This window comes from Chiloscyllium plagiosum, unplaced genomic scaffold (genome assembly GCF_037043375.1).
Source record: "Chiloscyllium plagiosum isolate Xiang-an unplaced genomic scaffold, Cpla_swu_hap1 HiC_scaffold_26, whole genome shotgun sequence".
In the NCBI taxonomy this organism is placed as follows: domain Eukaryota; kingdom Metazoa; phylum Chordata; class Chondrichthyes; order Orectolobiformes; family Hemiscylliidae; genus Chiloscyllium; species Chiloscyllium plagiosum.
The window spans coordinates 41,910,104-41,938,064 of NW_028270164.1; the positions used below are offsets into that span (position 1 = coordinate 41,910,104).

Here is a 27,961-nt window from a genome sequence, read left to right on the forward strand (position 1 = left end):
TTTTAGGATTAAATAACTTGCACTTATTACAATAAACTAGCCTTGTTAAGACCAGTGTCTATTCCTTTGAAGTCTCCCTAGTGGCTCATTCTACCACAGTTAACCAAATCGGGTCTCAGCCCCAGTATGGAAAGGAGAATTGGTCCTAACAGGTGCTGTTTAAAGTTCTTTGCAGAAAAGAGTAAAATGGAAGACTGCCTGGACAGGTCTGGCAGCTGGCCATGGAGAGGTTGCAGTGTTCAAATGCTTCTATTGTTCATTTGGGCTTGATTATCCCTGGAGAAGGAGAATGTGGGCACCATCGGGGCTGGGTGCAGCATCACCCTGCACAGTGGTATTTTAACTTGATTTTTATAAGTTCCCATTCCAGATTTGTATGTAAAATTTTGGTTTTGTTACAGTGCCCCAACAGAAGCTGTTTAACCTGATCAAAGTTTTGTTTCAAAAGTGTAGACAGAGATTTCATTAGTAGTGGGTAGTGCAAGGGCTGGGATTCAGCATCACTCTTAGAAATGTCATTTTAATATAACCTTCTATTATCATTTAGAAAATTTCCTTGAACATTCTAATTTTTTTGTTACAGTGCCTGTAAGGGGCTGGTTAAATTTCTTGTTCGAGTAGAAAGAAGGATTGGTGGCACCACTATACACTACCCATTAGCTGGCAGTGAGTGGTTCTGCACCACATCTAACATTGGACAATATGCATGGAGGAGGTGAAAGGGCAGGTGTAGTATCCCATGGGCTTGCATGGCTTCTCTGGACTTAGTGTCCTATAGACCTCTAATCAAACCCACTAGTATGTCATCTTTCAGTGAGGCAGATTACAACCTTTTGGATTTTAAATTTCAAATCAAACCTCTGCTCGCAATCATTTGTTGGTTTATTTTTGGTTGGCAACTGTTGGCTATAATTTTGTATTTTCCCTTTCAGACTTCCTTTAGACACACCTCTCGTTTGTTTACTGCTCCCATTGTCATCCCTAGTTTGCCTTATACTATCATCCTGAAGAAGGGCTCGTGCCCGAAACGTCGATTCTTCTGCTCCTTGGATGCTGCCTGACCTGCTGCGTTTTTCCAGCAACACATTTTCAGCTCTGATCTCCAGCATCTGCAGTCCTCACTTTCTCCTTATACTATCATCCCTTTGGTCATTCAATCTCCCCCATCTTTAATCTCATCTCTGACCTTCCCTTTTGCTCTTTTCCTTCCCTCCCTGCTTTTTCAGCTTCTGTACTTGTTTATTATATACACTCATCGAATGGTCACAGCCCAACACACTTCTGCTGTCCCTCTGAAGGAGCATGAGCACCTTTTAACTTGTTCAAGTCTGTTGAAAGATCACTGACCCAAAATGTTGGGCTGCACTCTGCTGTTTGGATATTGTTCCAGATGCTGGGATGAGTTCTGTGCCAGGAAGCCAAAAGAGGCTGCGATAGGATGTTGGAGGTCTCCCTGGAGGTGTTCCATTGAGAATATTCCTCTGTGCACCATGCAGTGCAGCCAACATAAACTGTGGAGCTGGCCATCAGCAAGAGCAGCAGCATAGAGGCACTTTCAGAGAGACGGAGGCTGCTGGCAGAGCAGCAGGGTAAACATGTGTGAAAACATCAGGCTTCATGTCTGGAAATGGATCCCCTCTATGAATCCTTCCTGCTAACTCAGTATAAACTCTCAAATGGGCCACTGCTTGGACTTGGAGATCCCTGCTGCAAAACTGCCCATGAGGATGCTTTTGCTCTCGAGGGAGTGCAGCGAAGGTTTACCAGGCTGATGTATGAAGAGAGATTGACTAGGTTAGGATTGCTTTTGCTGGTGTTCAGATAAATGAGGGTGGGGGAGGGTTCTCATAGAGACATGTAAAATTCTAACAGGGTTAGACAGGGTAGATGCAGGGAGGATGTTGGTGGTGTGTGTGGTAGGTGTGTCCAGATCCGGGGTCACAATCTGAGAATTTGAGGTGGACCATTTAGGACGGAGATGAGGAGAGATTTCTTCATCCAAAGAGCGGTGAGCCTGTGGAATTCATTACCACAGGAAGTAATTGATGCCAAAATATCAAATATATTCAAGAGGCAGCTAGATATAGCAGCTGGGGTGAATGGGATCAAAGGTTACGGGGAGAAAGCATGATGAGGCTATTAAGTTGGACGATCAGCCATGATCATAACGAATGATGGAGCAAGCTTGAAGGGCTGAATGGCCTCCTCCTGCTCCTATCTTCTATGTTTCTATGATCCATTTGCAGCTTCCTGACACAGCAGGAGGTCTGTGCGGCCGCGAGAGTGTTTCCTACAATGTGGACATTGGCAGATGGGGGACTCATTACCAACTGGAATTGGGTTCCCATCATTGTCCAGTAGTGGCCATCAAACCCACCAGAGAGAATACAGGGGGTCAGGAATCCATTAGGGTGTTGACCTGACAGTCTTTGTTCCAATTGTCGGTACACCTCCAAACTGAAGACCTGGGAGAATTCAGTTCGCTAATTCTGTTTCTCTCTTTCCAAAGATGCTGCTGCAATGAAGTTTTCCAGCATTTTCTGTTTATATATTCAGACTTCCAGCATCTGCTACATGTTGATTTTGTTTGTGTCTTTGGTCTAACCTCCTTGTAAGTATCCTCTTCTTGAAAAGGAGAAATACGCCTCACGGGATGTTCGAAGAGCTTGCTGGTGATACGCGCAGCGAATAATAAATGATTCACATTTAATTTAGTCACACAGGTGCAACAGATAATCAAGAAAGCTAATGGAATGTTGGTCCTTATTTCAAGGGGGCTGGAGTATAAGAGTAGGGAAGTCTTACTGCATCTAACAAGGTGCTGGTGAGACATCTGTGAGCAGTTTTGATCCCCTTAATAAAGGAAAGATATCATTTTAGTTGAGGCAGTTCGGAGAGGATTCCCCAGGATGGTTCCCGGTATGGAGGGATTATAAAGGCTAAACAGGTTGGGACTCTAGTCACTGGAGTGCAGAGGAATGGGAGGTGGTCTCATTGAAACATATCGGACTCTTAAAGAGCTTGACAGATAAATGCTGAAAGGTTATTTTCCCCGCGGGAGACTTAGGACCAGATGGCATTGTCTTAGAATTAAGGGATGTCAATTAAGACTGAGATGAGGAGAAATTTCTTCACTCAGATGGTTGAGAACCAGTCAGAAAGGCAGACTGATCACAAAGCTCTCATCCATAAAGCATCAACAATAAAGCCACTACAGGGAGAGATTCAGGCATCTCATATTCTGACCCAAACTTGAAAGTTATCCACTGAACTGACTCCTTTTTGCAAAGCCTGCTCAGCCATTAGCAGCTGAAATGAACAATTCGGAAGGAAATCCAATAACAATATGAACTGGTGCTGAGTGTTTGCTTCCTCCAAATCAGCAACTTATGAAGTAACACCTATCAAAAACAGAACTACAATTTATATCATTATTTAAGTCAGTGGAAATCCACACACAAACTTTCAGGAGATAGCAACATTTCAGCCTCTCATTTGTGCCTGGTATTGCTGCCTCACAGCACCAGGGACCCAGGTTCGATTCCAGCCTCTGTGTGGAGTTTGTACATTCTCCCCGCATCTGCGTGGATTTCCTCCAACGGTCCAAAGATGTAAGGCTAGGCTAATTATCCATACTGAAATTGTCCATAAGGTTTGGGAATGTGTAGACTAGTTGCCTTAGCCATGGGAACCATACGGTTATGGGAAATGGTGGGGGCTGGGTCTGGGTGGGATGCTCCTCAGAGGGTCAGTGTGGACTCGATGGGCCAATGGCCTCCTTCTGCTCTGTTGGGATTTGGTGAACAGGTTCAACCCCAGACTCTTTCTCCTTAGCACTTCAAATGTTTCTTTCTTAGTGTGTAATCAAGTCCCTTTAGCAAGGTTGAAGCTGAATCTGCTACCTCCAGCATTTCAGCAGTTTTTTCCAGCACATCCTTATTCACCGCACACCGCAACCTTCCCATCCCACCCCACCCTAATCCCTGTTCTTTTCCAAATTTTCTTATTATGTGGGACTCTCCGGTTCCTGACCTTCCTGGCAGTAGAAACTGTTTTTCTTCTATTTTGGAACCAAAAGTGAAAAGCTGGTGCCACCCTTGATGTATTGGCACTTATTATTGAGGCTGGTTGTGAACACAAATGGAAGCTCTTCACTGTCTGCTTACAGGTCTTGTATACCATAACATGCGACTGATATCAGTCTACTATTGTCCTGAGCCAACTGCATAATAGTGACCCAGTGCCAATATCAAACAGTCACTCCTTCAGATTGGATCAGATTCTTTGAGAGGGATCAGTTCTGTGAGAAAGAAATGCTGAGAAAATAGGAGCTCATGATGATGTTGAAGTTAAATGAACCCATACTAATTTACCTTTAATCCAATGACATTTATACTAAAATGGAGTCTAACCTTCAGGCCGCAAGATGCATGTGTGCTGGTTGTCACTGAGGAAGAATCCTTCTCGGCATCGACACTCATAGCTCCCCATCATATTGACACAGATCTGCTGGCATCCACCATTGCTATCTGCACATTCGTCCACATCTAGTGAGAAGAAATACAAAGACACCATTTAAAAAAAAAATCAAATACATGATATCACTATTCCACTGCATTGCAATGTAACCAGATCTGTCCAAAAATGTTCTCATCACTTTTCCATGACATGGGATTGGGAATGGGAACGGAAGGAAGGGAAATAGTCCTTCCAAAAAGGCAAGGAAACCTTTATCCTGTGAAATATGGAAGACTAGACATTTGGGAAAATGGATTATCTCTCTCACCCCATATCCCATGGGAAGAAATAACAGTGTTATTTCTCTTGGTGTGCCTACAACACACCATTGAACCTTATTTAGAACACTTGGAACAAAGTCAAATACAACTTGTTCTTATTTCCCTACATGGGGTGTTCTGAATCTCAGCCTTTCCATGAATGGAACCAACCAAAAGTTTCCTGAAGACAGTCACCAACAGGATATGGATACAAGTGACAAAATGGAGGGTAGTTCACCCCCAGCAACCGTACAGCGACACGTTGTCAACTCAAGGCATGCACCAGCAGAAATATTGGCCCAAGCTTCCTCTAGTTACAGAAAACCCCGAAGCTAGTCTAAAACTAATATCACGAAACTGGAGGGAATCAATAACTCAGCAATGCTGCTAATGAGAATTGAGACATGAATAGAGTACCCGGGGCTCTCGTCAGTAGTAATTCCCCAACTAATGATATACAATTCCCTTCACTACTTTAGCTGGCCCTCCAGGATTGACAGGCTGAACAGTCCTCAGGACTGTACTGGGACAGACCTCTGGGCCATGAGTCTGCAGGGAACCAGTAACAAGCAAAGCCTGGCAATGCTTCCAGCAGAAACGAAGTGAATGGGAAGGATAGGGATTCAAATCAAAAGAGAGTTGGAGGTAGAAATAAAGTACTCCAACCTCCGCAGGGTGCCCACATCTCCTTGAAGGCAGTGAGAGTGTTGGTGGGCACCGCATGCTCCCTCTCCAGGGACACCCAGGCTGGAATGTAGCCGCAGATGAGGGCAAGCCATAATGACCACCCTCCACGGCCCACTGCCTGGACCAGGCCCGGGAGCAGACCCACGAGGAGATCCTCTGACCTGTCCTCACACCTCCGTACCGGGTGCCCGAAGATCAGGAGCGTGGGGCTGAGGTGCAACTAAATGCAGAGCAGGAGGTCCTTTAGGTAACTAAAAAGGGAGAAACTCAACAACCAACATACACGTGGTCCATGGACTCCACAGTGCAATAAAACAAACAGTTGGGCTGAGTCCATGAACCGTGGTAATCTGTGGTTATAGGGGACTGCTGCATGCAACACCTTCCACTGCAATCCCCTGGACAGTCTGTGCTGACTGTGCTTGTGACTGACTGTACCAGGACCCCCTGACAGACAGCAACCTACCCATCTCCTTGTCTGAACTGAGGACTATCTGCCACCACTTTCCGACACGTTTATTTGATTGAGTGCACGTGCAGTGCATTTGCCACGCAGACAGCTGTTGGTGTTAGCTTGCCATCTCTGTGTGTCATTTACCAGGATGGCTCCCCACCTCACCAGACAGATCCTTCCTGACAGGCAGACTGCCTGTGTGTCTGCACTAAAGAGACTTTGGAGACAGCAGTAATGACAACCTTTGGCCCTGGCTGAAGCACTAACAGCACGGCATGGCATGGATAGTGCAACATGATGTTAAGCACTGAGTGAGCAAGCATTAAGAAAACAAGGAGCCAGCCTGTTCCATTCCTTAAGCTGGATCTCTATCCATGCACACAAAGTGTCTCACAGTGCTATTTGCATCTGTGCCCTGCGTTGAAAGTCATGAGCAGTGTTTTGGGGAGGTGCCATGATGGGATGACAGAAGGTAGGTGCAAATATCCATGGAGTATGAGCCTCATCACACTTGATGCCTGATTCTGCCACACCACGCAGATCCTGAGAAGAGTGCATCCTATATTTCTGGCAGGTGTTCACTGAATAGTGTAAGTAACATCCTCACCAATATGACATCATGGGCAAATCACCCTTCAAATATGTGCATACACCACAGGCGCCGGTTTAGAGCTCTAACAGGAGTTGTTTCAGCCAAAACGGGTGCTAACTGAAACCTAATTTCTTGCCCTGAAAGTTGCAGCTCAGATTTCTAAGGAAGGAACAGTTTGCTCCTTTACTCGGAATTAAATCTCAAGCCAGCTGTGAGCCACAATTCGTGCATTTTATTTTTTGCTAAATGTTCAGTCTCGTCACTCTATTAGCTGCTCACCTATAAAGAACTACACCAGTTCTCCGATGGAACTTAAAGGCATAATTACATATCATTAAAAATTCCAGGATTTAATGGCCAGCACTTTCTTCAATAATTGGTAAGTAACCCATTGCGGCATTTTTAACACAAAACTAACACTGGTCTGAGGAAAAGGACTGAACAAAGTCAGTATTGGAAATCTGAAATAAAAATGGTAAATGGTAGAAATATGAAAGATTATGATGCTTCCACTGAAACTCCTAATCACTCATTTGCTTTCACAATTTCTAGTCAGATATGAAGTTGCAGTAGTTGGATGTTTACTATCACCTATCAATAAAATGTGGCTTTGTAGTGTGTTGGAGGTTTTGCTGGTACAGTCCTCACACTTTTTAATGGGCATGATCATGTGAACACAATTTGTCTGGTGTACGTGGCAGCATTAACATGATTTGTCTGCTATATAAGGTGTCTAGGAAAATAAGAGCTGGAAATTCCACTTAACGATTGCATGTTCTATTGTGTGTACAGTACTTGGATCCATAATCTCAACTTTGAGCTAACAAGGTGCAAACAGTTGACTGAAACTGTTTAGGAGACCTGACTTTGCAGAAAATTAGCAGACTTTTAAATGTTTAAGTGTAGGTTAAGGATGTATTGAACTGCTTCAAATAGTATGCTTAGCACATTAATTGCACTAATTATAGAAAAATAGAATGCTTACAGCACAGAAAGAGGCCAAGTGATCCATAAAAACTATTGTGGCTTTCTGCAAAAGCAATCCAGCAAGCCCCTTGTATTTTCCTGTGGCACTACACTCATTTTCCATTCATGTACGTGGCAAATTCTGTTTTGAAAATCACAATTGAATCTGTCTGCATCACCCATTGAGGTATTACATTTCAGATCATAATGATTTATTTCATTAAAAAGAACTTTTTCCTCATGTTGCCTTTAATTGTCCCACCAGTCACCTTCAAGCTGCCCGCTCTGATTTGCAACCATTCCACAACTGGGAATAGCTTCCTTCCTTTATTCTGCTTAGATACCTCATGATTTTCAAAACCTAAAATAATAGAATTCTTACAGTGTGGAAGCAGGCCATTCAGCCTATTGAGTCCACACCCACCATCCAAAGATCATCCCACCCAGACCCAACCCCTTCTTTTTCCCTGTAACCCTGCATTTCCCATGGCTACACACCTTAGGACACGATTGGCTATTTAGCACAGCCAATCCACCCAACCTGCACACCTTTGGACCTGTATCAAATTTCCTCTCAATCATCTCTTCTCTAAAGGGAATAACCTCAATCTATTTTTATAAAACCGAGGTTCCTCATCCTTGAAACTATTCCAGTTAATCTTTTTTCAAGCCCTCGCTAATTGAGGTGCCCAGAATTGGACTTAAAACACTATTTGTCATTGAATCAATGTTTTGTAATGGTTCATCAAAACTTTCCTGTTTTTGTACTCAATGCATTGACTATTATTGATACACATTGAAACATCCATTTGATGAGCATCTCATCTACCACCTTCAACTTTCACTCCATCCACCACCGACACACATTGCCTCTCGTAGATAGTACATGCTGCTGCCAATGTTGCAACTTACAAAGGCTCCCCTGTCAGCATTGTTGGGTCTATGGGTTCCTTCAAGCTCAAAGGGGTTTAGCATGGATAATGATAAACAGGTTTCTGGTTTAACTAGAAGGGTCTTATTTAATGAACAAGTTGAAGTTTACAAGACTTCAACTATTTACAAATCACACTAATATGATCAGAGATTGTTGGGAGGACTGTGGCCCTGCAATGCACTCTGATCAAATTGTCATGACATTATCACAGTCAGTGGTGTGTATATGTGGATGGTACATTCTGAACTCAATCAAGTGGTAACCCTGTCAGAACCTCACAGTTATATACAAAAAACACCTTCCAAAGCGGTGATCTCTACCACTATAACGATTGCAGCAGATACATTGAAACACCGCCATCTACAAGACCCCCTCCAAACAGCACACCAACCTGACTTACAATGATGTCAGCATTTCTTCACTGACTCTGGATAAGAATCTTAGAACGCCCCTCCAGAAGGAAGAAAACAGTATAATTTACAAATGACGTACACTGTCCAATTCGTCTTGTATACTTCAGAACAACGCTCCAATAAAATGAGTATGTTCATTTCTGATTATTACTGTGTCTTTTTTTTAAAAGTGATTTTTCCCTCTGGGATCCCCTAACAGTGCTGTGGGTGTCCCTACACTCCAAGAACTGCAGCCAGTGGTTGGAGAGCACAGCTCACCATCACCTTCTCAAGGGAAGTTAGGGATGGGTAATAACTCCTAGCCTAGCCAGTAACATTTACATCCCATGAACAAATAAATAAAACAAAGCATCTCATTTGTTTTTTTAACCACTTTCATGACCTTCCTTACTGGCTTCAATGATTTGTACTTGCATACTCTCAGGTCTTTCTGTTCCTAAACCAAATGGACCTTATATTGCCCTTTCTCATTCTTGACAATTTCTCACATTTCTGCATTAAATTTCACATGCCAAGTATCTGTCTAGATCTCTTTGAGGTCTATCAGCATCTTCCTGACAGTTCATTGTTCTTCCGGAGCTTCATCCTAGGCTCACTGATGATGCTACCCAGTATGGTGACTAAACGTCTGAAAACAAACCTTCCAGCTCAGCGAGCAAACCTACATCCAGTTCATTGTTTCTTCAGGTTGTGTCCACTTCATCCATAGCTGCCTCTACCATCACCTCCCCACAGCTCCAGACTACAATATGTTTGTAAAAGCGTATATTGTCACAGCAATGTGGACTCCTTTAAGGACCAGTTAGCTAGGTGCAACCGGTGCAGGTCAGATTGATGCCATGGCGCAGGGCTCAATTCTTGTTGTGGCTGGAATGGATCTCCCCTGACTGTGGTAAATTGCAGCACTGTGGCCTTCCGTAAGTCAAGTCAAGATGACAATGCCTAAATCCAAGTCATAAACAAATATCAACATCCAAGTCATAAATAAATATCAGCAAAAGCAATGGGGCCACTATTAAATGGCAATGTGCTTATTTATTTAGTGTACCACTCACAGCTCTGTTTCCTGTCGTTTAGCAAATTATGTACCCTTGCTACCTCTAGCTCCAACGTGGAATGATAAATATTTAGTGCCCCTTGTCTGATATGGGTGCTTCCCCATGAAATGGGAAGCAATGCGTGTGGTCGAGATTATTCAGTTCAGTCGTGGCATAAAGACCTGTTTACACAGGAAGTTTTCATTAGCACTGATTATTACATCAATTTCAATGTTAGATGTTGACCAAAATGTATGACAACAGCAACTGTTACATGTGGACAGAAAATTCACTCATTCACAAGAATTTTAACATAACATATACAATTGTTCTTTCATGTACAACCTTAATAAGGTGGCAGTATGTGCCACCCACACAGATTTCTGCAGGTTCAAATATGAGTCTCGGACTTGAGCACATAATTGAGACACACATTTCAAGCAGTGCGAATACAGTGCTGCATCATTTGAAATACTGAGCTGGATTTTCTCCCTGAGTTGAAAGTCATGACATCTCCAAATAAAATATCACACACCTTATTTTCCATTGAGGAGTGTATTTGGGATTGTCACCTCCCAATTTCAGAGTGACATAAAATCAAAGAATCCCAGTGGTGGAGATAGAGGTCAGTTGGCCCATCGAGTCGGCATTGACCCTCCAAGGAACATCTCACTCTATCCCTATAACCCACATTTTTCACAGTTAACCCACCTAGCCTGGATACTACAGGGAGATTTAGCATAGTCAATCCTTCTAACCTGCACATTTTTAGACCGAGAGAGGAAACTGGAGCACCGGTAGGAAATCCACACAGACATGGGGAGAATGTGCAAACTGCACACAGATAGTTGCCCAAGGCTAAAATCAAACCAGGGTGGCTGGTGCTATGAGCCAGCAGTGTTAACCACTGTGCCACCCCCATGAGGATGGAGCCAGGCAGATGTCAAGAAGGCAGCTGAGAAGGCCTGCCTTCTGGTGACACCAACCCAGTTCTGCTTATGAGGGACCCCAATCCCTCACCATCATCATGCCCTCTCCTGCTGGTGTTTGGGGTCCATATCAACCATCTGAAACGATCTGGAACCAGTGTTCTAGCAAAAAGGATAAATAGGATGGTCACTAGGACTTTAAACTTGTGAGTCAGGGGGCAGGGAAAGGGGAAAGCGGCAGGGAGTGTGGAGTCAAGTAGAAAGATAAGCAGCAGGTTAGCATGTGTGCAGGGTTTAAGTTCAAGGCAGACTAGAAATAAAGCAAAAAGGAAGGATGTCTTAGGACATATTACTAGAGATGTTGGAAATCATGAGAATAAGAAAATTAGCATTAAGGTGCTTTACCTGAATGCTTGTAGTATTCGTAACAAAGTAGATGAATTAACAGCACAAATCATCGTGAATGAGACATGGTTGTAGGGGGTTCAGGACTGTCCACTTATCAAAAAGATAGGGAGGTGGGCAGAGGGGGGCGGGGTTGCCTTGTTATTTAAGAATGAAATTAAATCTATGGCACTACCTGAATGACATAGCATCAGATGATGTGGGTGGAGTTGAGAAACCACAAAGGCAAAAAAACCATAATGGGAGTTATGTATAGACCAGGGGCACAAGATGTATGGAGAAATAGATAGGGCATGTCAGAAAGGCAAGATCACGGTGATCATGGGGGACTTCAATATGCAGGTGGACTGGGTAAATAATGTTGCCGGTGGATCCAAAGAAAGGGAATTCATGGAATCTTACAGGATGGCTTTTTGGAACAGCTTGTGATGGAGCCCACAAGGAAGCAGGCTATTCTTGACTTTGTAAAAGATCTTAAAATAAGAGAACACTTAGGAGGCAGCGAGTTGGGATAAAAGGTTCTTTTTCGGAATTTCAGCCGGTGACAAGTGGTGTCCCGTGGGATTCAGTGTTGGGGCCGCAGTATTCACCTTGTATATTAATGATCTGGATGAAGGGACTGGGGGCATTCTGGTCGATGGTACGAAGTTAGGTGGACAGGCAGGTAGTACTGAGGCGGTGGGGAGGGGAGGCTGCAGAAAGATTTAGACAGTTTAGGAGAGTGGTCCAGGAAATGGCTGATGAAATTCAACGTGAGCAAATGCGAGGTCTTGCACTTTGGAAAAAAGAATGCAGGCACGGACTATTTTTTAAACGGTGAGAAAATTCATAAAGCGAAAGTACAAAGGGATCTGGGATTGCTAGTACAGGATTCTCTAAAGGTTAACTTGCAGGTTGAGCCTGTGATTAAGAAAGTGAATGTAATGTTGTCATTTATCTCAAGAAGGTTGGAATATAAAAGCAGCGATGTGCTTCTGAGACTTTACAAAGTTCTAGTTAGGCCCCACTGTGTCCAGTTTTGGGCCCCACACCTCAGGAAGGACACACTGGCATTGGAGCGTGTCCAACGGAGACTCACACAGACAATCCCTGGAATGGTAGGCCTAACATATGATGAATGGCTGAGGATCCGGGGATTGTATTCATTAGAGTTTAGAAGGTTGAGGGAAGATCTAATAGAAACTTAAAAGATAATGCATGGCTTAGAAAGGTGGACGCTGGGAAGTTGTTTTCATCAGGTGGAGAGACTAGGACCTGTGGGCACAGCCTTAGGGGGTCAATTTGGAATGGAAGAGAGGAGATATTTCTTCAGCCTAGAGGGGTGGGCCTGTGGAATTCACTGCCATGGAGCGCAGTGGAGACCAGGACGTAAAATGCCTTCAAGGTAAAGATTGATAAATTCTTGATTTCCCAAGGAATTAAGGGCTACAGGGAGATTGTGGGTAAGTGGCATTGAAATGCCCATCAGCCATGATTAAATGGCAAAGTTGACTCGATCGTCCAAATGGCCTTACTTCCACTCCTATGTCTTATGGTCTTATAACGTGGCTGGGGGCGGAATGGGGACTGCAGCGAGAGGCAGACAGGGAGCACCCCGCCTCCCAAAAATGCAATCTTCGATCAGGCCACAAGGTTAGTTACTTACCAGCAAATGTGGAACAAGGCCCCTAAATGGTCCTGGACTAACTGGTATTTGGGTGGGAAAGTCGACCATTGGGCAGGTTTTAGTTCTGCTGGAGGCGGGAGGAGTATATCCAGCACCCCATCTCATTAAATAGCCTCTCTGTCTCAAAGCTCCTCAGCAGGGAGAACAGAGGGTTCTGCTCTCACAATCAAAAAAAAATTAAATGTTTACATTGTCTCATTAAACAGTAATATTACTCACTTTGAGCAAAGACAAAAAAAACAGAAAACATTAGACACTGGCGGGGTGATGAGGAGAAGCAATGTTTCCTGCTTACACTATAGTCAGCACAGACTCCATTCTGTGGCTCCTGATTGCAGGCAATATTAGACAAAGATCTTTCTGTCCTTAATGCATTTTAAAGTGAAGGTTCCCCTAGTGCTAGGCTGCCCACAGACCCTTTGTGAGATGAAATGTCACTTTTGATGTGGTTGCCATTTAACTCTCTTACCTCTTGATCTTGTCACTTTGATTAATCTTACACTATCTGGCCTCAAGCACAATTGCCTTTTTTCTTTCCAAGGCTAAGTGGTTCAAATAAAGTTTTTAAGTATGCCCTCCAGGGTTCCTTTTATTCTCAAAAGGTCTGTTTCCTTTTTCATCACAGACATTGAGAATTGAAGTGTTGGACCTTTTCTAACCTTGTTCATGTTCTTTGGGCATTTTGAGCCTTGCGCTTCACAAAGCGACCTCACTTATGTGAGAAGGTCTGGCTGCATATGAATTAAATCCTCAATTGACAAATTCAAAGCATAATGATTTCAAGAAGCAGTACATAAAGAAAGCCCCAAAATGCAGCACTCAGATCAAACTGGTAAGGAGTGACTTTGACAATGGAGACGAACTGGAAGTCATGACATTCCCGGCAGCTGTAATTTATCCTTCTGGACTCAACAAGTCCAGTTCAAGTACAATAACTTTAGACCATAACCTTGCCTTCACCTTGTTCTTTTTTTTCCTTATTTTCTTATCATATGGTTATCCATTGAACAGGAGAGTCGGTTAGCTCAGTTGTAATGCAAAGTGATGTCAACAGCATGGATTCAATTACCACACCAACTAAGACTGCAGTGGGATGGCACGGTGGCTCAGTGGTTAGCACTGCTGCCTCGCAGTGCCAGCAACCTGGGTTCAATTCCAGCCTCGGGCAACTGTCTATGTGGAGTTTGCACATTCTCCTTATGTCTGCGTGAGTTTCCTCTCACAGTCCAAAGATGTGCAGGTTAGGTGGATTGGCCACGCTAAATTGCCCATAGTGTCCAGGGATATCCAGGCTAGGTGGATTAGCCATGGGAAATCCAGGGATAGGGTAAGGGGGTGAGTCTGGTGGGATGCTGTTCAGAGGGTTGGAGTGAACCTGTTGGGTCGAATGGCTGTTTGTACACTGTAAGGATTCTATGATTGAAAAGATTGCCATGAAGGAGTCTCCTCCTTAACCGCTACCATTGTCTGAGGCATGGTGAACCTCACATTGCACCACCACCAGTTATCCCTCTCCAAGATAGCAGCCCTAAGAGCTGTTAAGACTGTGATGACTTTATCTTTATCCATTGAACAAGTGGTTTGCTAAAACAGGGTCTGTTGGTTGCTGGCTCAGAGAATCAGCATGAAGGTTATCCAGGGATACGCTCTTGTCAGAGAATGCTACATTTACACTTGGAGTAGTTACCTTTCTGGCAAAACAAGTGTAATTTCTTTAGAATGAATAGGCAGACAAGCAAAGCACAATCTGGTTACATTTTCATCTGATTTCAACACAAACTATCCTTTGTGTTCATCTTGCAGTTGAACCAGTGGATTCAGTGAACTTGAATCGCAAATAAGAGGTTAGAATGTCCCCAGTCATGAGATATAGCAGACAGTTAGGATTGTCCGTTACGAAATGCTGCACTGAAGCTTCAGTGCAGTCAGACACAGAAGGAAACCTTTGCAGAAGGGAACCAGCTTTTAACAGAAAGCACAGACACTGAGTGAATTGTCTGATTAATAAGTGGATTGGGGAGTGCAAAACATTGAGATACACAAATGCTGTATGGAATACAATAGCCCTAATCCCATTGGGACCACATAATGGTAAATTTACAAAAAACATTTGACAGTCGATTCTGTATTCTCAGCAGATCTGGCAGCATCTGTGGAGAGAAATCAGAGTTAATATTTCAGGTCGAGTGACCTTTCCTCAGAACTGCTTGGCACAGTGACTAAGTGGTTAGCACAGCTGCCTCACAGCGCCAGGGACATGGGTAAAATTCCACACTTCGGTGACTGTCTGTGTGGAGTTTGCACATTCTCCGTGTCTGTATGAGTTTCCTCTCAGTGCTCTGGTTTCTTCCCGCAGTCCAAAGATGTGGGTGGATTGGTGGATTGACCACGTTAAATGCAGGGTTATAGGAACAGGGTGGGTCTGGTTGGGATGCTCTTCAATGAACCAAATGGCCTCTACCTGCATTCTCGTGATACTATGAAGAACAAGAAATTGAATCAAATCCTTTCAAAACGCCCAATATGATGTAATAGAGCAGGAGAGATTGCTGCCAGTCATGTGATGGAAGGAATGTTCAAGCAACTATCCTCATCATCCATAGCTCCAGACTACAATGTGTGTGAAAAAGTGCAGTTTGTTATAGCATCTCAAATCCGTGCCTCTCTACAAACCAAATTGGAACACACCATTCCCCTGCCAGCATTGACACCCTCCCAGACTAAATGGCTCTGTGCAGACATGAGTTTCATTACTATCTACGGAAAGGACTTGTCCCATGTCCCCACTGCACCTTAAAGGCTCTTTCATTTGCATGATGGGGAGAAGCAGAAAGATTATGAAGAATTACCCAAAACAAAGCAAACAGAAAAAAACAACAATGTAACCAGGAATGAAAGCAAAAATCAGGAAATGCCGCAGAAACTTGTCATAAACAGGACGCATCACTGCAGATACATAAAGGTATCTCTGGCAGCATCCAGATTGGGCCTGTCTAGTAATACAGAATTTCACACATCCTTTATTCAATATTTTTTAACCTATCCAGTTCCTGGATAGGCCCTTTGGGCACAAGCTTTCCACATCAACCATGCTTTCCACACCAACTAATATGCTGAGCTGAGATGTCAGAGAGGCAGAAAATGTTTAGTGCTGAAAATCCCCAGTGGAAGGGAAATAAATGGAATGGTTCTGTCAATTACCTTGTGGTAAATACAATGAGAGAGAATAGAAAGGTCTTATATCCACAGGCTTCGGTGATTTCAGACGAAACAACAGGAGGGGCACTATAATTGGTGTCAGCACCCACTAAAATAAGCTGCAAAGCATTGTGGCCAAGTCTCCCACTCCTGATCCCAATTTGTGAATGAGACCCTTAAACAGATATGTACTATCTCTAATTCTATAGTCAACATCCAAGCAATTTGTGTCTATATTAACCATTCTTCACAGGATTTTAAAACACAAATAATGTTTCATCAATCATTGTTCCAGCCTTAAAATGTTCTGTGAACTGCTTTGAAAGTCAAGATCCAAAGCCAGAAATGTTCCAGTTTCTCTCCTGTGGACAATTGCAATGCACTAATGTCCTGAAAAAGCTTGGATATTTGAAACTACATGCAAATGTAGCTTCAGGATGCATTTTAAGGTTAAGGATGCATATATTTTAAAACAAATTAATGGCCTTGAAATGTCTCCCAGGTTTAAAAATTGATTGAAAGTAACTGAACACTTTGAGTGAATGACAAGTAATCACATCTGAATTCTGAAACAATTTAGTATTAAAAAAACAGAAAGGCAGAATATTTCTCAAATGATAAAAGGTTAGGCAGTTCTCTGGTTTCTCTTCAAATTGTATAAATCTTTTGCTTTTTCACTGAAGATTTCCTGCAGAGGGTTTTGGGTGTCCTGGCCCATGAGTCACCAAAAGTTAGCACACAAGTACAGCAAGCAGATAGAAAAGCAAATTGTTTGTTGGTATTCATTTCAAGGGGATTTGAGAACAGAATTAAAGGTGTTTTGCTGCAGTTGTATACAGCCTTGATGAGACTTCACCTGGAATATCACATACGGCTTCTGTATCCTTATCCAAGGAAGGTTAAAACTACCATAGAGGGAGCACGACTGAGATATACTGAATTAATTCCTGGAATTGTCATTTAAGACTGAGAACAGCAGGGATTTCTTCACTTAGAGGCTAGTGAATCTTTGGAATTCTCTAACCGCAGAGAGCAGTGGGAGCTCAATCACTGAGAAATTTAATAGGTTTTCTGAGGACTAAAGACATTAAGGGATACAGAGATAGTGTGAGAAAATGGCATTCAAAAGGCAATGACCCATGACCTGATGAGAGGGGGTAGATGCAATGGGCTAAAGTTCCTATGCACCTATGAATTAGTACTATCCCCTTAAATATATCTTTCTGATCTGTCTAGGTGGATTACTAGTACATAATAAACTTCCAATTCTATGAGTAATTATAATGCCGACAGGCACTTCAGGATGCCTTCTGTATACAAATTGGTCAACAGTTTAGTGAAGATTATTATAAATTAATCCTTTCATTAAGGTGAAAACATTTTCACTGAGCATAAAGCATTTGATTTTTATTGATCCCCCATCAGGTACAGCATCACAAATTCAGCATTTGGATCACTTTTATTAGCTTACACATGCATGTGTATTTCAATTTTATTTCATTGTACTTTCTGTGGAAAGAATGGACCCTCATTTGGCATTTTCTTCAATTTTCTATTCTTAGAATATCTGAAACCCATTAACAAGCAATTGTGGAGACAATCACAAAGGGGTATATGAAAATGAACAGCTTACGTGCTACTTGAAGAGAATTCCATTAAACCACTTTGAATTCATAGCTATGACTATAATTCAACACAAACACAATGCAACCTCTCAGTGCACTGGATCCCTCTTCAGATAAATGCAAACAACTACCTCTACATTCACCTGAAATCTACTCCTCGTTAAGGGAAATTACTCTGGTTATGATTTTCCAAAATTCCATTGATTAAAATTTCATATATTAGTATGATCCCAGTAGGTTGGAAGCTTTGATTTGTTTAAACTTGATTTATTGTTGTCACATGTACCTAAGTACAGTGAAAACTTTTGCATGCAGTACAGGCAGATCATAACATACAAAGATCATAGGGTGATAGAACAGAGTGAGGAACACAAAGTTACAGCTGCAAAGAAAATGCACAAAAAGCAAGATCAACAATAGATTTTAATTTGAGGCGTCCATTCTAATAACAGCATGGAAGAAATTGTCCTTTAACCTACTGGTACGTGTGTTTAAGCTTTTGTATCTTCGGCTTGATGGAAGAGGTTGGAAGAGATGATAATTGGGGTGTGAGGGGTCTTTGATGATGTTGGCTGCCTTTCTGAGGCATTAAGAGGTGTAGATGGAGTCAGTGGATGGAAGATTGACTTGCCTAATGAACTGAGCTGTGCTCACAACTTTCTGCAGTTTCTTACAGTTAGCAAATGTCACAAAGCTATTGAATTAAGAGAGTGAGACAACAGAGGACTACAGGCCAGTTAGCCAGATATCAGCTGTTGAGAAAGTGTTAAAATGCTCTCCAGTGCTGTAATTATTCCGCGATTCTATGAAACTGACAAAAGTCTGAAGGGGCTTGAGAGAACCTGAATATAAGGAATCATTCATTTAGGAATGAAATGCAGAGAAAAAAGGAATGTAAATCTTCTAACTTTTCTAACCCAGAAGGTTACATAATCTTCATCATAAGGCTTCGGGGTCTTATGATCAAATTCTGCTCCTATTTCTCATGCTCTTGTGTCCTCCAAGTTATAATTCCCTGTTTGTTTCAACAAGTTGATTTTAAACCATTGTCAACTTTACAAAGCAAATATTAAATACATTGAAAAATGAATATTATCTGAAATTTATAAAGAGTTATCCTTCTGAAAAACAGCAATCAACATTACAATATCATTACACAATGTTCAACTCAGCTGGCTACATAAAAAGATCATTAGTTTATTCCAGCAGTTGGAGAGAATGAACCAGACAGACAGGAACATTCATGAACAGGTTTTTTTTAAATAATAAAGGAAATGGCCCAAAATGAAACCAAAAAATGCTGAAAATATTCAACAAGTCAGGGAGTGATGTGTGGAGAGAGAAACAAAGTTAACGTTTTGGGTTGATGGTTTTGCAACGGAGTTGGAATATGGCATGGTTGTGACAACAAAAACAGAGACAAGGACAGTGGGAAGGCGAAAAGAACAAAAAGACAGAAACACTCATGTTAGAATTGAGGCCAGAGAATTGAGGGAGAAAACAAAAAGACAATGGAGAGCTGCAGACCAACGTCTACAGGAAATCATCACACACTGACCAGATACTCAATTATGAGAGCAATCATCCCAACACCCACAAACAGAGCTGCATCAGGACATTACTTAAATGAGCCACAGCACACTGCAGCACCCGGGAACTATGAGAAGCCGAGAAAAAATACCTATATAACGTATTCAGGAACAACAGATACCCGATAAGCACAATCCATCAATTCCTACACAACAGACCAAAACAAGAGACACAACACGCCCAGAGACTCTAGCCACCCTGCCATACATTAAAGACATCTTGGAGATGACGACCAGACTCCTCCAACCTCTAGGCACCATGGTAGCCCACAAACCTACCGCCACACTGAAACACCTCCTGATGAATTTAAAGGACCCAGTATCAACAACAAGCAGAATGAGCATCATATACAAAATACTCTGCAAGGACTGCAACAAACATTACACTTCACAAATGGGCAGGAAGCTCACCACCAGGATATATGAGCACCAACTAGCCACCAAAAGACTTGACCAACTATCACTGGTATCCATACATACAGACGAGGAGGGACACCAGTTCGACTGGGACAGTACATCCATCATGGGACAGGCTAAACAAAGACATGCATGGGGATTCCTAGAGACCTGGTATTCAAACCAGAACTCCATTAACAGACATATTGATTTGGACTCCTTTACCAACTTCTCAAAAAAAGAACCTGAAGTGATATCACCCACCATAACAGACCAAGTCACATAAATAGCAAGTGGGACAGAACACCAGCACTCACCGGAGGTAACCTAGCATGGTGACGAAACGTCTGAAAACAAACCTTTCAGCTCAGCAAGCAAACTTACAACCTGAGCTACAGATCTCCAAAATCACAAATGATTTGTTGAATCTTGAGGTCAGAGGCAAAGTGAGAAAAAAAGAAATCTTATCTTGGTGCAGTGAGGAAATTGTAAATCACAGAAATGAAAATTTGCTTAAGAATCTCTGGGAATCAAGGAGAAATTCTGCCAGGTGTTTCCTCTGGTTTAATGAACATGTTAATGATATCCAATATGGCACAGGATGCATGAAAGAAGAGGTTTGATTGGCTGAAAGGTCTTTTGATTTGTCCTATATATTTTATTCCAACAATATAAAATGAGCACATTTTTCCAGATAGCTCCAATCATTAGAACAGTTGTAGGCCATTCACCCACTTGAGTTTGTTCCATCTTTTGGTTTGATCAGAGCAGATTAGTACCCCATCTCTTTGTCTCATCTATATTGTATATCTGTCAACCCCATAATTTAATTTACATGTCTCTGGAGGTGGGGTTGCACGTGCATGCTGTCACTCATTTCCAACATCAAATCTTTCTGCTGTAAAAACTGGCAAATGAATACTTATTCACCTGAAATCAATTTAATTCTATTTACACAGTAAGGACAGAGGCACGAGATCAAGTTCCATCTCCAAGCATTCTTACAGCAGTTTTAAATCAGAATAACAAAACCAAGAGGGTCATTAAGTCCGAGTGCAGAGCATAGTGAAAGGGAGCCAACGCAAATTTGAACAAAATTCATTCATCTGGACATGTGACTTCATTGGGTAAAAAAACCACAACCACATTTAACTTCCTTCAAAAGTTGCAGAAATAGTATTTAATAGCACATAGTCAGACAGACTTTTATACTACATTTGGCAAAGAATAGGAACGCAAAGCAACATAACTTAAAGGAAACACTACTTAATAGAAACCAAAATTTCTGGAAAATAAATGTTTTGTCACATTTGAAGTCTGAATATGTAATTCTTGGCATCTATAAGTTTTTTTTATTATTCTGAGTTCTATTGAAGTCAATGGTTGGAAAATTCCAAAAAGGTTCAGACTTGTTTTACACCATGTATAAATTCATATCATATCTTCCCAAAGTCCCTTCAATATCAACTCAGCTCAGATCTTCCACCCCTGAAGCTTCACTGTGGAATGGAGCCAATGGGAACACAGGAAAGTCCCAGCTCAGATATTTGATCCCAGCTGTGACTGCATCTGAACAGGTTATGACTGTCCTACTGAAACCTTGTACTCTGCACCTGCTCATGTTTGGCTTGGGGTTTCAGTTGGGCTCCATTCCAAAGCTTTCATTCTTCAAAAGGGTGTTCTTCCTTGGCAAACTGTATTTACACATGGGTTTCATATATCTTAGAATTTGAAATTTTCACCCTCTCTGAAGTGGAGTGCAGGAATTAATGTCACATGGCAACCAGTCATAAATATATAAACAGTTATAAGGTATAGAAATACTGCAAAAGGAAATGTCAACTAAAGAAATACTCTTGTTCTCTAGGGTTCTGTGCCTATTGAATTCAGTTTGTACGAGAGAGGGAGAGACATATGAGGTGCACTGCATGCTGAGAGCTATTCACCGTCATACGAAAAATAATGAAAATTCGCAAAACACACATGCAACATAGATGACAAAACTCAAAACTGCAAAATAAAAGATTTAATTTCTCAGCACTGAGTAGCAGTTTAACCAAACATAAACACTCTGAGCTAAGGTACTGTTTCTGGATTAGGTTAGTTTATGTTTTGTGAGTGGGAGATCATTATATCTAGGGTCTGAGGAGCATGTTTATAAGCAGTTTATTGTTGAGATCAGAAACTTCAGTCTCCGTCACTCATCCATTGTTCATTAGCTACTCAAAGGTAGGAAGCAAACACGTTGGTGTATCACAAATCCAATTGCAGAAAAAAATCACATCCACTGCGGCCAGTAAGAACAAGAAGGAAATCGTTGTATCACGAGTAACTGAGAAAAAAGTTTAAGGATTAGAAGGAAAGATAAATAAGCACACATGCTTGCAGATTAAGGGAATATTGCAAATTTACTGAGAGACAGAGAGTAAAATTGCACAATTTGATAAGAGCTGAATGAAAGGTGTTTTGAGGGAGGGAAGAATAAGTTATATTAGTGTTATTTAATACCAAAAGGAAGATTTGTAAAGCAGTCAGTAAGTTGCATTAGAAATGTTACATTTGTGAAGCCTCTATTTATTAGTATCAGTGCTACATTTTAGAAATGTTGCTCATCCAGAGGACTTCAAATACAAACATTAAGTTTATGCTGTTACAGAACCAAGGATTAGGAATTGTGAATAAACAGGGTGCTTCAATAAATCACTTGCCTCCTTGCAGGCCATCTCAGAAATTACATTTGTCGCTCTTGTTGATTTAATTTACCAGGCCCATACAGTCACAGAGAAACCAAGGAACACTCTGAATGGTCATTGGACTGTCAAAGGCATTCAATAGAAGGGTCTCAACAATAGCAAACGTGATTGTAGCAGCTTCTATTAAAGATGTCAAGATGCCTAGATCCATAAATCAACAAAAGCTATCTACAGTGAGCTCAAGAACTGATTCCAGGCAATTGCCAGTGGGAGCTCATGGTAGGGTAGTACACAGCACTTCTGAAAGGGAGTGACCAATATAATGACTCAATCTCCAAAAGGTCATGCAACTCAATATTCAAGCAAGCAGGTAGCTCTCAAACTGTCAACAGTCTTGTGACTACATACATGTCTGGACAAGGAACTAAAGACAAGTTGCATAGATGGAGTAGGACAGCCTATCTTTAATACATAGGCAGCACCAACTCAAACTAAATAATTTACAGCCAGGAAGTGAGGAAGGATTCTCATTCTTTCCAGGAACAGATCACACTAAACACTTCTGTATATTCCTTATTATTTTTAAATAAAGATACTGCTCATCCTGTCAAACTTTTCAATGATTGCTCATGTTGGAAATCAATAAATTGTAAAGCTTGAATCATGTCTCTTACAATGTTGTATGAAGAATAGCCTGGTACAACAGAACCTGGTGAACCCTTAATGTTCCTGTTTTGCTGCTGAGATTTGACTGTCAGCTCAAGAACATGACAAAAGCTGTACTTGTTGCAGAGTAAAGTCCCCTCTGCTCTGTCTCAACAACAGGTTTCTACCGCTGTCTTAGAAAACTAAACCAATATGGCATTTTCTTCCATTTTCCATACCTTTGCCACTTTCTGAATGTGATTAGTAGGCAGTGTTGAATTACGATGATTTGCACTGAAGTCCATGTTCATGAAGCAGGACTAAGTCTGCTGTAAATTAGGCAGAAGTGGGTACTGCAGATGCTGGAGATTAGAGTCAAGATTAGAGTGGTGCTGGAAAAGCACAGCAGGTCAGGCAGCATCCGAGGAACAAGAAAATCGACGTTTCGGGCAAAGGCCCTTCATCAGGAATGAGGCTGGGAGCCTCGGAGGTGGAGAGATAAATGGGAGCGGGATAGGGCTGGGGAGAAGGTAGCTGAGAGTGTAATAGGTAGATGGAGGTGGGGGTAAAGGCAATAGGTCAGAGAGGAGGGTGGAGCGGATAGGTGGGAAGGAAGATTGACAGGTGGGAAAGGTCATGAGGATGGTGCTGAGCTGGAAGGTAGGAACTGGGGTACGGTGGGGGATGGGAAATGGGGAAACTGGTGAAGTCTACATTGATGCCATGGGGTTGAAGGGTCCTAAGGCAAAAAGTGTGCGCGTCTGTGTATATGTGTGTCCGTGTGTGTGTGTGTAGGAGTATCTGTGTGTGTATAGTGCAATGGCGGTCATCTGTAATGTGACATGAACCCAAGGTCCCAGTTGAGGCCCTCCCTATGGGTACAAAACTTAGCTATCAGCCTCTACTCGGCCACTTTTCGCTGCTGCCTGTCCTGAGAATGCAACTTTTAAAAAAAGGCTTTGTGATTTACACATAAAAGAAGTGAAACTATCATGGTATTCAAACAGATGAAAGACTTAACAATCAATTTTTCAATGTATAATTTCAGTTGTATCACACTGTAAATTTTTGCTATAAATTCTGTGTTAAGATTGAGCCCTCCACTATCACCTGATGAAGGAGTGACGCTCCGAAAGCTAGTGTGCTTCCAATTAAACCTGTTGGACTATAACCTGGGGTTGTGTGATTTTTAACTTTGTACACCCCAGTCCAACACCAGCATCTCCAAGTCATGAGCAAAATTAGGATTGCGATATAGGGGAATGTGGTGATGTGGATCCAAAATCGGCTCAGTACAAGAAATAAAGCGTAATGGTCAATAGATGTTTTTGAGTTTGGTAAGGGGTTTCCATTGTTATTACACTGGGATCAGTGTTGGGTCCCCTACTGGATGTGGTTAAGGCGATCAGTCAGTTTCATTGGTTGAGACGGCTAGTTTGCGATGCAGAATGACATCAACAGTGTGGGTTCAGTTCCTGCACTGACTCAGGTTAGGGTGAAGGTCTCACCTTCTCAACCTCTCCCTTCACACAAGGTGTGGTGACCCTCAGGTTAAACTCACCACTGTCATCTCTCTTTAGTTAAACAGTGACCCCCGGGACTATGTTAATGATTTAGACTTAAATGTGGGAGTCATGATTGGGAAATTTGCAGACAATGTAAAAGTCAGCCAAGTAGTGGATAGTGAAAAGGATGGCTATTGGCTGCAGCATGGTTTGGTTGAGTGGGTGAGAAGTGTCAAATGGGATTCAATGTGGAGAAGTGTGTCGTTATGCTTTTGAGAAGAAAAAACAAACCAAGGGAATACATGGTAAATGGAAGAGTATTAAGGGAGGTAGAGGAAGTGAGATACCTTGGAGTGCTTGTCCACAGGTCCCTGAAGGTGGCAGAACAAGCAGGTAAGATGTGAGGAAGGTACATGAGATGGCTTCCCTTCATTGGGTAGTGTACTGAATCCAAACACAGGAAGTAATACTGGAACTGTGAAAGACACCGGCACGGCCAAAGCTGGCGTTTTGTGTACAGTTCTGGGCATCACACTACAGGGAGGATATAATTGCTCTGGTGACAGCACAGAGTAGATTTTTACATGGATGCACCAGGGTTTGAAAACTGAGGCCATGGGCAAAGATTCGATAGCCTGGGGTTGTTTTCCTTAGGAAGATAAGGAGAGAGTAAACAGAGATGTACAAAATAATAGCAGGGCTTGGATAGAGTGGACGGAGAAGACCTGCCACCCTTAATGCAGAGATCAGTTACTGAGTGCACAGACTGAAGGGGATTGGTTAAAAGACCAGTGAGGACATGGGGAATAATGTTAGCACCCAGAGGATGGTGGGTGTCTGGAATTCACTGCTAAGCTTCATGGTGGAGGCGGAATCCCTGAATTGAGTAAAAAGGAGCCTGGATCTGCACCTGAAACATTGTAGCTTGCAAGGCGACCAAGCAGCTGCTGGAAAGTAGGATTAGAATGGGGTGGCTGGTTTATTCAGCTGGCTCAGACACAATGGGGCTGAATGGCCTCTTTCAATTGGTGAATGCCGTTGTAACTGTGTCAGTGTCTGAATGGCCAATGGATGAAATTAAGGGGCTTTCACTCTCTCTAGTCAATGTTACTTATTGCAATGCATTCACCAAGAGGCCGATGGTGATATATGTAATTTGGAGCATAGAATTGGAAACTGACAGAACTAGGCTGGTGATAGCATGTGACAAAATTGTTGAGAGTCATCATTCCTATTGTTACTGTCACTGCCCTGTTCACTGATTGGAAATCATCACTGGATAGTTTTCAGGCTGATGCCAAACCTTGTCATAACTTGTTCAACAGTGACACAGAGGTAGTTCTCTTACTAAGGACGTAGTTCTTTTACCTAGAAATGGAATCTAGTCTACTTCCTCTTACAAGCTTGAGTTTGTTTTGTGCATCTATGATAATCATCCTCCTTCAATAATCTGCCCAATACAATGAGTCTTGCTGCTCATCCTTTGCTGAAAACTGAAACAATGCAGTCACTTCTTGACAATTGTTTTTTTTTACTTTTAATGTATTTTTCTGATCAACTTGTTCGTAGATGTTACTACACACCTCTGGAGCAGGTGGGACTTGAACCCCGGCTTCTCAGTCCAGGGGGAGACACCCTGCCTCTGCAACAAAAGACTTCCCTTCTTGACAACTGTTATGAAGGTTCCCTTTGTGTTAAGACACATAAGTCAGTAGATTATGAGAATTGGTTCATTTGGTGGACTGAAGAGATCTCTGGTCATATTTGTTTTAGAATTGTTTTAGGGCACTATGGATTTTTTTTTAACAAAAACTGCAAGTTCCTTGTCTGAATTTATGTCGGTTCAATGTATGGATATTTGATATTGTTTTGGAGTTCAGTTGAAATGTAGCCTTTGAAAAGTTAAAATTCTCAGCTCAGCTTTACCACCTTTCTAAGAAACTTCATTGAGGATTAGTGAGAGAGCTCGAAAATTGTTATGGACCAGGCTAGACCCCCTCAAAACATATAAAGAAGGTAGCCCACACTCTAACTTTTCTTATTTTAAAGGAGATGTGAAGTGGATATTCCAGGTGTGATGCAGCTGGTCAAACTACTCGGCTTTAAGCAAAACAGAATTTATTTAAACACTACCATTGACACACGATCAAAAGAAAACAGAATTTAGAATAAACTAACTATTGGAAAACTCAACTGATTTGAAACGGCAACTTAACTAAGGAGCTGTTCCAATCCCATAATATCCCATAAACGCACCACTTGACAAAAGGTAAATTCAAACACAGATTCCTATAGGCAGGAAGGAACAACTTCCAAAGAGATCTGAGAGAGAAAAGTCAGTCAAGTATCATCTGCTGAAGCTTGGAACCTTTCTGGACTGCAGCATCTTGTGACTGCTACAGCTAAACCAAACTGGAAAAAAACTGACCTGGAGAGCTGCCCATGCCCCTGCCATTGTTAAACTAGACACTTTGGCACCTGTGCCTTTACGAACTCTCTTGAAAAATAAACAAGGACAAAATAATCATTTTAAAGTGATAGCATCATCACAAAACAGAAACTGCAACACTCCCTGAAAAGCTTCTAGAGGACTTCCTCTCAATATACTGAGTGCATTACAATCGAACAGATTCTAGAGGGTTTACCGAATGTGTCTAGTGACAGGCCCCTGTGAGTCGTCACTCATCTAGAAGGGCTCAGGATTGAAAATTATCCAAAAACCTGGTATCTTACCTTTGTATTCTTGCAAAATTAACAACTATTTTGGCCAAAAGTGTATTTTTTTCTAAAGTTAATCTCTGTTGATAAAAGTTCCATTATTTTTCATTAACTGGGGCATATGTGTTTGGGGATTATTTAGAAGTGTGAATATGTATGCTTGCTTCAAACTAGGTGTTAATCAGCTTTATATCAGTGGGCAGCATGGTGGCACAGTGGTTAGCACTGTTGCCTCACAGCGCCGGAGACCCGGGTTCAATTCCCGACTCAGGCGACTGACTGTGTGGAGTTTGCACGTCTGCGTGGGTTTCCTCCGGGTGCTCCGGTTTCCTCCCACAGTCCAAAGATGTGCAGGTCAGGTGAACTGGCCATGCTAAATTGCCCATAGTGTTAGGTAAGGGGTATGGATGGGTTGCGTTTCAGCGGGTCGGTGTGGACTTGTTGGGCCGAAGGGTGTGTTTCCACACTGTAATGTAATCTAATATCTTTGCCAATTAAGAACAACTTTCCCAACAAATCAATAATATTATTTCTTATTAAGGAAACCTAGTTGATTTTTTAAATTTTTCTAATCCTAATATAGATAATGAATATAACTGGCCATGCAGGTAGCTGAGGAAAGCATTTAAAATTATCTTGTAACCAGTGGAGTGGTGCACATAGATAGTGACAGTGCACTCTCCAATATCAACACAATAACTTCTACTCTGCACTGGCCCAATGGAGCCTTC

General features: G+C 42.0%; 1 protein-coding gene across 1 annotated transcript in view; it reads right to left on the bottom strand.

Annotated features, from left to right (window-relative positions):
- LOC122563262 (signal peptide, CUB and EGF-like domain-containing protein 3) overlaps positions 1-27,961 on the bottom strand; it is a 367,101-nt gene that overhangs the window by 203,594 nt on the left and 135,546 nt on the right. Inside the window, exon 4 of the mRNA XM_043716904.2 lies at positions 4,413-4,547. Coding sequence (XP_043572839.1) covers positions 4,413-4,547 — 135 coding nt within the window. The remainder of the gene's footprint in view (positions 1-4,412; positions 4,548-27,961) is intronic.